The sequence below is a fragment of the Emydura macquarii genome, unplaced genomic scaffold (assembly GCF_026122565.2).
Source record: "Emydura macquarii macquarii isolate MOO-44397 ecotype Brisbane River unplaced genomic scaffold, CSIRO-AGI_Emac_v2 contig_705, whole genome shotgun sequence".
Lineage (NCBI taxonomy): Eukaryota > Metazoa > Chordata > Testudines > Chelidae > Emydura > Emydura macquarii.
This window is the reverse complement of record NW_027130842.1, coordinates 16,931,648-16,942,421: the sequence shown is the minus strand read 5'-3', so window position 1 is coordinate 16,942,421 and position 10,774 is coordinate 16,931,648. Positions and strand designations below refer to the sequence as shown.

Below are 10,774 nucleotides of genomic sequence, written 5' to 3'. Positions count from 1 at the left end.
AGCGGCGCTGGCTGGGGAGTCCCCCGGCTCCGGGCACGCTAGGGAGGGCGACCACCTTTCTAAAGAGCCGGCCCTTGCGTGGCACCGTCTCTGGCGGACAAGAGTCGTGGGGTCAAAGCTTCTCCTTGGCCAAGCCAGGCCGCGCCTCACCGCGCGTGCAGGGCGCAGCAGGGCAGGCGGGCCCGGGTCTCCTGCAACGGGCAATGCCGAGCCCGGCCGGTCACGCACCATCCCCCGCGGGGGCTGGGCCGGGCCGGGCCGGTTTAGACAGAGACAATAGCCAGGCGGGACACAGAGGGGGGGCGGGAGCCAGGATCGAGCGAAGAGGCTGGGAGCAAGGCGGGGCCCGTGCCGTGCCGTGCCGACCCAGTCCACGCCCAGCTGCCCGCACTCACTGCCGGGCCCAAGATGTAACCCAGCACGAGGCCCCAGTTACTATGGAAACCAACAGCCGCACCAACTGCTGTGTCACGTGCGGGGGCATTGGGGCGGGGCCAGGCGCTGAATGGCTGCTGCACGGGATCAGGCTGACGGGCCAGAGACGAGACTCCGCCTTCCCGAGCATCGTCGCATCCCAGAATGCACCGCGTCTCTCCGTTGCTAAGGGCGGTCGAGGCGGCTAACAGAGCAAGGTAGGCTACGCAGGCGCAGTGCGAGCTGCAAACTGGGGGGGGGGGGCGGTGTGGGATGCGCAGGCGCAACGTGAGCACAGCTCGAGACTAGCGGAGAGAAGGATGGAGACGGAATGCGCAGGCGCACTATAGGCACGGCTTCTCCGAGCAGCGGGCGAAGCGGGTCGCGCAGCCGCAATACGACTAGACGACCTGGCGTTCGGAGGGGGCGTGCGCGAGATAGCGGAGAGCACCGCACAGGCGTAGTACGAGCGGCAGGCTGGTAGGGGAGGAGCGTCAGTGGGCGGCGTGAGACGCGCAGGCGCGGTGCCAGTGGCAGGCGTCTGTTGGTGGAAGGTTAAGGGGGCGGGGCGTTCGCTGTAGGTAGCTAGCAGCGCATGCGCAGGAGCCTGGCGCGTGTGTGGCTACTCTGCAGCTGGTCAGGGTCGGGGAGAAGATGGACGAGTTCCAGACGGGGGAGGAGGTAACGGCTCGGGCAGCGGCAGGCCGGGGCAGGGATCCCGGCGAGGAAGGGGGGCGGCGCGCCGGTGTCTTCTGGGGTGCAGGGATCCCCGTCTCCAGCGTCGCAGTCCCCCCAAGCCCCCTGCAGGGTGGCGCTCCCTGCTCCTCGGCTCGCTTTGCCGCCGGGCCACCCGTGTTGCTCCTCATCTGGCCAGGGTCCGCCCCGGCTCCGTGGGTCACGGGCCCCAAACCCCCCCGGTGGGGAGGAGCCTCGCGCTCTACCGTTATCCCCAACGGTTGGAGCGTGTCCCGCAGACGTTGCCGGGGGGGGGGGTTGCCAGGCGGTGGCGCGAGGGGACTCACGCGCCCCCCCGCCCCCGCTGCGGTCGCCTTTGTCCGGGCCCGAGGGCGCGCGACGGCAGCCTGTGGGAGCGTAGAGACCCTCTCCCCCCCCCCCCCACCCGAGTGCTCGGCGGGGAGCCCAGCCCAGCCTTTGTGTGCTCCATGCGGCAGCGGCAGTGCCTCTGCCACGCTGCTGCCGCCCGCTCGACGTTACTTACGTCGCGGTGCAGGTGCCGTTTGATTAACGAGGAGTGGGGCAACCCGCCCGAGGTCTAATGCCTCCCATCACGGCATAGCGGGCTGTGGGACTGTGAGAACGTCGCAAACCAACTGACTGAAGCTCGATTAATCCAAATCTCAGGCTGGAAGTGAAGCTTTAACTCTTTGTCCATGAGTGGTCATATTTAAATATCTCCCTGAACAATATTGCCACCCCCTGGGTCTCTCTTGTGTTTCTGTATCTTGGATCCTCGCTTATCTTTCGGCCTTCTTGCAGGCTCCTCTTGTTTTCTTCTATCCTGAAAATTTCTTTTTCAAAACGATTTAATGTAGCCTGTGATCGAGAAATATCTCGATAGACATTCTTCTGTCATCACTGCTGAACAATAAACTCCTGTCATTGTATGAAAGTGGTAGGCACGATTGCATTAACATTAAATGCACAACAAATGTCAAGTAGCATGGAAGCTTGAGCACAAACACACAAGCAAGGGTCTGCCGAATTAAGCTGGATAAGCCTCTTTAGTATACTTTATTGTGCCTCAATTTTGCAGCCCACACAGATCTATTTTCTTTGTATTTCGTACACACGCACCCCCAAGTTCTTATGTTTTTTAATTTTTACCAAAAAAATCCTGGGTTTTACAAAAGCGATTGTTTGGTTTTTACCAATTTTCACCTCAATTTTGGACCCCTCAAGTACACAAAAATACTGATTAAGAAAATCAGTATGTAAATTAGCTGTGTTTGTTAACAAGTGTAGTCTTCAGTGGAAATTTGAGGCTTGATAAGCTGCGGCTGCCATCCATCTCTCCCCCTGATGTGGGGAACTATGTGAGAAGGAACTAATTTTCTCTATTTGTTGCTTTTTTCCTGATCTTCCATATTCTGATAGTCACCCAGAAAAATGTGAAGTAAATTTTTGCACCAATTTTCATCTTTTTATTTTTGTAAAAAACACCAATAAATTCCAGCACAGTAAACATGGAAAATGAAGGAACTTGTATGCAGGGATATATGCATGTCTGTGGTGCGGAGAATATTTCCTGGTATATCTAAGACCTTAAACAGATAAATTGAGTTAAAGGTCACCTGCAAATGCTTCTTTTCTTTTTTTACTACTTGTATAGAGGAGATCTGAAAGAGTAAATAAATTTTTACCTTAGAAATATTAGGAATACTGGGCTGTCAGCTCCCCACACTGCCCCTTAGGTTGGTAGAAGTGCTCCTGTTGAGGATGCACTCCACCAACCCAAGGAAGGTCGTGTGGACATCAGCCAGTTGCTGTAAGTCTACCTATATTGTCAACTTATTTTTCTACGGTAATCAAGGCCTTAGTGTTGACTGGTTGCTGCTGTTCTAACCACTATATTGTCTAATCTGCTTGGACTTTATCTAGAAAATATGGTGATCAAAATATTGACAATTGCCAGAGGCACATCTTTACTAGTCCTCCCACCAGAAAAGCTGAGTCCTTGAATAAACTGCAAATGCTCGTGTTCCAAAACAAATGTTTGAGCGTGCAGACTAGGATGTACAAATGTGTTAACTGTCTTGAGTTGGATTTTTAACTTGAGTTGATTTACAGTCTAATGTAGATGTAACATTCATGTGGGAGAGTTGCTTGAGTGATGCCAAATGTTTCCTCTTTTTACCATTCCCCTCCTCCCAAAGACAATCTGATGGACCACAGAACTCTCTCAACCCCTGCCTATAATTTTTTTTTGTGTTGGATAACACTGGTGAAGAACCTTTTAGCAAGGTAACGATCTCCTGCGGCCATGCAAGTGCATAGTAAAGTTGTGACACTTTAAAAGCAGGCATCACTGTAAGTGGTCCATTAAGGCCAGGTCTACATTAGAGTTCTGTCAGCATAGCTGTGTTAGTGAAGGATGTGATATTTGACACAGCTTTTGCTGGCATAGCTTATTTTGCTCATGGGGCTGGTGGTTTTACTGTGCTGGTACAGAGCACAGCTTTGTTAGTATGTGTGCCTCCAAACAAGGAGCACTTTGCCAGCTGATAGAGTTGTACCAATAAATTGTTCCTAGTGTAGACCAGGCTGAAGACTTTTTGAATCAATCAGGTTATTTCTGTTATACTAACAGATTGGTTGTCTGGATGTTAGGGTAGTGGAGTGACAGTTTTCTGCTTTATTCTTACAGCTGCATTCTGACTTAGAAAATATCAGACCTGTTATGTGCTTCAGAAATAGTAGGCTGAATCCTTAGTACTCTTGATATTTATCCGTATCAGTCAAAAGTAATTAAATCTGGCAGATGTTGTGTAGATATGGATAAGATAAGCATATTAAACTATTGTCAATAAAGATGTTCCATCTAGCAATCAGATTCCAGAAGCAATAAGTAGCAAGTAAAATTCAGTGCTGACAGCTTCTCAGGGTCTCGATTGGCTCCTTCTGGAAAAGCTTAACAAAACTGCAAAAGAAAAATATTGCTTTTGCAGCTTTTATTTACTAGCTGAGATTGGGCATTACTTTTCAGGCAAATGAGTGCAGAGTAGAGGGAATATTATTGAGAAAGTTCCTTATACCAGTAGGAGTAGCTCAAATGGAGTTTTAGGGCCTTTTACTTAATCTGTTCTTTATCAAACTCAAAATGTTGTCGTGCTTTAATGCTAGTTAGATGGACAAGGTGGGTGAGGTACTATCTTTATTGGACCAACTTCTCTGGGTGAAAGAGAAGCTTTCAACTATATAGAGGTTTTTCTGGTGTGGGAAAGGGGCTCAGTGTCACAGTTAAATACAAGATAACACCCATTCTAAGGGACCATTCGAGATGAAGTGGCCTATTAATATGTATGCAGTCATAGGACAAAGGATGATCAGTAGGTCACAGATTGTTGTAATAAATCATAAATCCAATGTCTTTGCTAGACACTAAAAATCATGGTCTTACTAAAGTTATGAATTTAAGCTCCCAGATTCATCTTTTGAAGGTGCTGTGCAGGTTCCCTTGGAGGATAAGGACTGAAAGGTCAGATACGGAGTGAAAAATTTTGTGAAAAGTGTTCGCCCTTGGGTGACAGAGTGGTTTTTGTCTCATCATTTGTCTGTATGAATTCAGTTGAGTGTAGTGATTGTCTGGTTTCACACACATTGTTGGGGCATTTAGTGCCCTGGATGAGGTACACCATGTGTTGTGATAGGCCTGTGTAAGACCCATGGATGTTGAAAGGGGTGTTGGCTTATTGCAACTTTGCTGATATCTGTAACTTACTAACTTTTTTTAAATTCTATGACTGCTGAGGTGTTAAAGAGCCACTTCACCTTGAATGGTCCCTGAGAATATGTGCTAACTACTTATGCTAAACAATCTGTTCCATCTTGTATTTAGCTGCAACACCCAGTACCTTATCCAGACTAGTAGAAGAACTTTGTCATTCAAAAGCTTGTCTCTTACCAAACACAAGTTGATCCAATAAAAGATAGCTCTCAATTTTTCTCTTCTTGGTTATGGGCAGTCTGTGGTTACCAGTACAAATTCCAGTAGGTAGAAACGAACAACTGGAATTGTCAGATGTATTGGGTTTACTGTATTATAAATTGTGATTACTGTAACTGAGTCACCAATTAGTAAAACATGACATGATTAGTATGGTCCAAGAGACCACCATTTTAGTAAACTTTGTATTTGATATCAAAAATTGTTTTCTCAGAAAAGTACAGATTCTGTTAAGATTAGTATACGCAGGTTATCAATTGTCTTGCCCTTTACCATTTCAAATGGGAGAAACATACAATTTTATAAGCCTCAGACATCAGGAAACTTGACAGTAACATAATGGTACTGTTTATTTAAATATTCTAGCACCTTTTCTTTTTTCAAATGTCTAAGGAAGTTCAGTACAAAAAAAGTTAATGATATTTTAAGACTGAGAAACTAAATGCACAAGTCAAGAAGTTCACAATTATGGGTTCTACAGGAGAAATGTAGTTATATAGCACATAAAGCACATGGTGTTAAATTTGTAGCTTTTGGAAACCACCTTGTGAGCAGAATCCATCAATCAGCTGGCTTTTTAAAATTTTTTATTAAGATTACACATTAATATTAAGATTCTTCCTCTTCCCACCTCCGAGTTTATATTAATTATTCAGGACAGAGGAACTGATCCATATTTCTTCATTTATAAAAAATAATATATTAAGGATTGACTACAGGCTATTCACCTCTAACTAAAGATATGTTGCAAGGGTCAGGTGGAATAAATTATTTAATACTGTCACTAAGGAATAAAGATACTCAAAGTAAAACTGTACCAAGGAGAAACACATTATATATACAGTTATACTTGCATATACATACGATTATATTATTGCTGATTTGACCGTATCACTTTCCTGCTCTGCGCCCACTCAGCAATCTTGATCCTGAAGTCCCTTCTAAGGCAAAACTTTGAATTTTTACCAAGCTCAATCATTACTGTTACCCTGTGTTCCTTCCTATTTTTCTGTTTTCTCTATAAGTACTCATATGTTTAAATTGTAACATCTTTGGAGCACAGGTTGTTTCACGTGTGTACTGTCTAGCATTGCTTCGATCTTGATAGGAGCTGCTAGATGCTATCAAAATACAAACAACCAGGAGTTCCAAGCAGAACTGCAACAGTGTTTAAAAAGTTGTGGGGAGCGAGGAGACAGCTACATGGAAGACGGTGTCAACAGAATAGTAAAGGTGGGGTGAGGATGGACATGTCCCCCACCCCCCTAAAGTTGCATCTGTGCTGTTAGCTTTTAACCTTTGTGTCTAACCATCACTTGTAGTCTTGGATCTGGGATTCCCGCATGCTAGAATTTGCCTTCTGTTTCCAGAGGCAAAGCTCCATATCCTCAGACATAATCGTGATTATAACCTTTCTTTGAGCAGTGGATAAATACTTCTTGTCTCTGTAGCCTCAAGACTTTATCTAATTCCCTGCCAGTTTCATTGAACTCCAAATATGTTAGGCCTGCAGCCTGGGATTATCTCTGCAACCCTCTGTCTTTCCAGGGCTGTAGCTGTTCAGTTCTTTCCACTGTAACGTGTGAAATCATAATTTATTTTCCTGGCTTATTGAAAGACTTGACTCTTGCATTGAATAGGCATAGTTAGTATCGTGGTATTGTCCTCCAAAAACAATGGAACTTCTCAAAATAGTGCTAATATGCTGAATTTTATTGTAAATGAAATAGGTCAGCAAAAGTTTTACTTAATTCCATGCTAATCCAAGTGATTCCCCTTCATTGCTAAGAAATATTTAATTAACAAAGTACTGATCCAATCCAGTGAGGAGCCGAATTAAATTTAAACAAGAAAGAAAATCAAGGCACCTAATAAATCTGACAGATTCAGTCTCAAAATCCTAAAAAATGTACTTATTAGCTAAATTTCCATTAATGAAACTTGTACTCAACTAGAAAATGGCTCAAACATTTAAAAGTATTTTATTTAAAATTCTATCTCTGAATTTTTCTGTAGACTTCATTTGTTGTTGATGAAGTGAGTAACATCATTAAAGAGGTAAGTTTTATTTTTACATGACAATGTGAAGGTATTTGGTAACCTTGCATGCTTTCTCTGTGTTGTGCTGGTCTCTAAATAGTTTGTGTACAAAAATTATCTTCCACTGATTACACTGACCAGTATTAGAAATAACTATCACATAGTTTATCATTCAGTTTTCTATTAAGGTGGATACCAGTTAATAGTAGTGTCTGTTTTGAAAAATCTATTTAACAAGTATTGTTATAAATTAAAATGTATTGATATTTAGAGTATGTTCCTCTTTTAGTGTGGATCTGCTTTTCTTCTTAATTGCTAGATGACAGAAATTATATGAATAGGCTGAAATTTATGCATAAGGGTGGAAGGTCCATTTAAAACTCAGTTTTGCACAGGCCGTCTGCATGAACATAAATTTCATCTATAAATCTCTCACCCTTCATGATTTTTTATGATAACATATGATCTACGTATTTGATTTGAGACACTTGCTAAAGTGCATTCGAGAGGAATTCACAGTAGTTACAAATTGCTAAGAAACTTGCATCTTGTCTACAAAACTTCAGAGGGGTTTGTTTGTAGCAACCACAATTCTTGTTGAAGTTCAATGATATAGCAAGTAGATGAGTGACACAATGGAAAATTGGTTACTGTGTACAACAAAACAAAACAAAACAAAGCTGCAGATTAATGTCATCTGGGTCAAGTGGAGTTACTATCAAATTATGCAAATTTAACGTCATGAATGTGGGCGGGGCTCATATATTGTACACTTTTTTCTACATGTTAAATAAGTTTTTTCTTTTTTTTTAAAAGGAAGCAAACTAAATCTAAAAACTATGACCTAAAAGTACACATTTGCTGGTCAGCCATAACAAGTGTGTCTGCTCACTTTGAAAATGTACAACATTGGGCACAAGTATGAGAATCAGTACCCATAAGTAGTGGGGAATTTTTTTCATACATGCTGTCTTAAATAGCTTTCATCCATCTGGTCTGTTTTATTTTACTACACCAATAGGATTTTAAAAAAAAAATCAAGACTACTTCCAGACCAAGCTCTGTGAATAGAATGATACAGCAGTACCAAACATATTTGAATATATGTTTGTGAATGTTTCCAATCACTCTAGTTCTGTTGCAAATGCAAGTCATGTTGTAGTACTTAATGTGTATTTGGGGCTCTGCGGTAAGGGTTTGGGACAAGTAGGAATCAAATTAAAATCAAAGGCTAAAGTAAAACAACTGACATCACCATTCTAACAGAGTAATCACTTGGAGTGCTTTGTTCTTAAATGGTAGCTATGTAGTAAAAATATTTCTAAAACACCACTGCTACAGACTCTGGCATCTTCAATGTTAGTTAAATGTAGGGTAAGCTGAATGTCCAATGCTTTTTAAAAACATGAAGTACTTAGTTATAACTAAAGGTACAAAGCTGGATGGTGGCAATACAGATATTATCTTGGTATATTTTGTCTCTTTTAGGCCATAGAAAGTGCGATTGGTGGCAATGCCTATCAACACAGCAAAGTGAACCAGTGGACTACCACTGTGGTAGAACAAACTTTAAGTCAACTTACAAAGCTGGGGAAACCTTTCAAGTATATTGGTAAGTTTTTGCTGCTGTATTGACTTTATTAACTATACCAGAAGACTGAAATTTTAAGCAGTCTAATAGTGAGATTTATTTAACAATGAATGGCAAAACAATGAACAGGCAAAACCTGTTGAGTCCCCCGAACTAGTAACAGTACAGTACATTTTAGTTAAACTATGAATATACAGTCAAATTATAAAATCAGCTTTATTTACGTGCCAATATTTAGTGTCAGTCTGTGGAAGATAAGAGTCTGGCACTGATATCTTGAATGCTGTTGGGTTTGTTGCCTTTGCCCCTAATAGGTAGTAACATTGTTGTTCCCCCTTCACAGGGGGGACATGAGACATAGACATTAAGTGATTTGCCCAGCAACCCACAGGAAATATATGGCAGTACTGGGGAAAGAATCCCCATCTCTTCTCACATTTCACTGCTTTAACCACAAGACCCTTCTTCCTGTTACATTATTTATTTGTATTACCTTTGTGCATAGAAGCCCTAGTCCTGGACCAAGCCACATTGTGCTGGGTGCTGTACAAATGAGGGAAGGGAAGCCTCTCCCTGCCCCAAAGAATCTACAGTTTAAGTCTTGAGTTGTTTTTGGATATTATGTAGGTTAGGGCGAGAGCTGACTCTAATTTGAGATATTTTGAAATTTGTTAGCGCCTTTAGATTTTTTTCTTACATTGATTTTTAGTGCTTTTGTATTTGTTCTGTTGCACTAGTTGGAGTGAGTCCTGCATTTTTTTTGCTAAGTTCTACAGTGAATTGCATTTTTGTGGGGATTATTGCATGTAGTGAATTTGAGTTCATAGATGGGGATTGATAGCACAAATACTAGTTTAATGCTAAAACTAGGCACTGGTGTTAGTTGTGTTGATAGTAATGGTCACTTTGGCTCTCTAATGGAAGCTTCTCTTGTGTATTAACAGTGACCTGTGTGATTATGCAAAAGAATGGTGCTGGCCTTCACACAGCAAGCTCTTGTTTCTGGGACAACACCAGTGATGGTACAGAAGTGACTTAATTTTCTTTCTTGAAAACAGCAACTTTACACAGTGGTAGAACTTATTTTCAAAATTGTCTTCTCAGATAAGACTGACACTTAAAATATTATTTTGGAGCAGCCTGGTACAGCTTCAACTATCAGGGGGAGGGGGCTAAAGTCTCCCAAGTAAGAGGCTTTTAAGTTTATTTTGAGTCACGGGAAGTTAGCAGCTAACACTTTATTCTAAAAAATGCAAAGCTTGAGTACTGTGACAGCTTCACTGTTTCTTGATTACAAAGTAAAACTTACATATATTAAAAATAGAAATTGATTCCTATGAGATGGAAGAACACATACATAACTCAGTGTATGGAGTGACAAACTTCTTCTGGTTTTAAATACTTTCTCTTTTGTTGTAGGAAACTGCACTGTGAGATGGGAGAATAAGACTATGTACTGTATTGTCAGTGCCTTTGGACTTGCAATATAATTGCTTTGGAACTGCTCAGCTGTCTGATTCTTTTCTTCTTCAGCACTTCCCTTTGATAGTCTGTTCAAACTGAATACACTTGCTTTTGTTTCTACTGGACTTTTTTATGTAGTTTTTCAAATTTAGAAATGTTAACACTAATCATATGCTGTTACAAGGACTATACATTTGATATTTATCAGTGTTGCCAGACTGTCTTAACATTTCAAGGACTTCTCAAGGTGCTAGAAAAAAACAACCTCCTGAAACCTGCTGCACTGTAAATGTTTGTTTAGCTTTACTCTCTGAAACTAATTTAAATAACAAGAATTTTCACGCTTTGTACTTTTGGTTAGCATTAAATTATTGAAGTTAATGATTTTGAGTTGTCTAAACTTTTTTTTGAGGGGGGTGTTGAAAGGAATAACTTTTTATTCTCTTCAATAACTACTTGTTTCCAAGCTGTAGGTCATGCTTAAGTCTCTGATGTAGACAATCTACCTACACTGAAGTATATACAGAATTGAAAAAATCTTATTTGAGACAATACTCTTGAAATATCACCCTGGTAAAGAC

At 41.9% G+C, this 10,774-nt stretch overlaps 1 protein-coding gene across 1 annotated transcript; it reads left to right on the top strand.

Annotated features, from left to right (window-relative positions):
• Window positions 1-993: 993 nt before the first annotated feature.
• DYNLT1 (dynein light chain Tctex-type 1) lies at window positions 994-10,574 on the top strand. Its single transcript, XM_067542490.1, has 5 exons — window positions 994-1,095; window positions 7,115-7,156; window positions 8,627-8,750; window positions 9,674-9,751; window positions 10,149-10,574. The coding sequence occupies exons 1-5, from the start codon at window positions 1,069-1,071 to the stop codon at window positions 10,217-10,219; spliced, it is 342 nt and encodes a 113-aa protein (XP_067398591.1). The 5' UTR covers window positions 994-1,068; the 3' UTR covers window positions 10,220-10,574.
• Window positions 10,575-10,774: the final 200 nt, after the last annotated feature.

What these genes read in the sequence shown, in the direction of transcription:
- DYNLT1 (XM_067542490.1), top strand. Translation starts at nt 1,069, where the DNA reads ATGGACGAGTTCCAGACGGGGGAGGAG. An exon ending in AGTTCCAGACGGGGGAGGAG is followed by an intron (nt 1,096 to 7,114) that starts GTAACGGCTCGG and finishes ATTTTTCTGTAG; the next exon opens with ACTTCATTTGTTGTTGATGA. An exon ending in TGAGTAACATCATTAAAGAG is followed by an intron (nt 7,157 to 8,626) that starts GTAAGTTTTATT and finishes TGTCTCTTTTAG; the next exon opens with GCCATAGAAAGTGCGATTGG.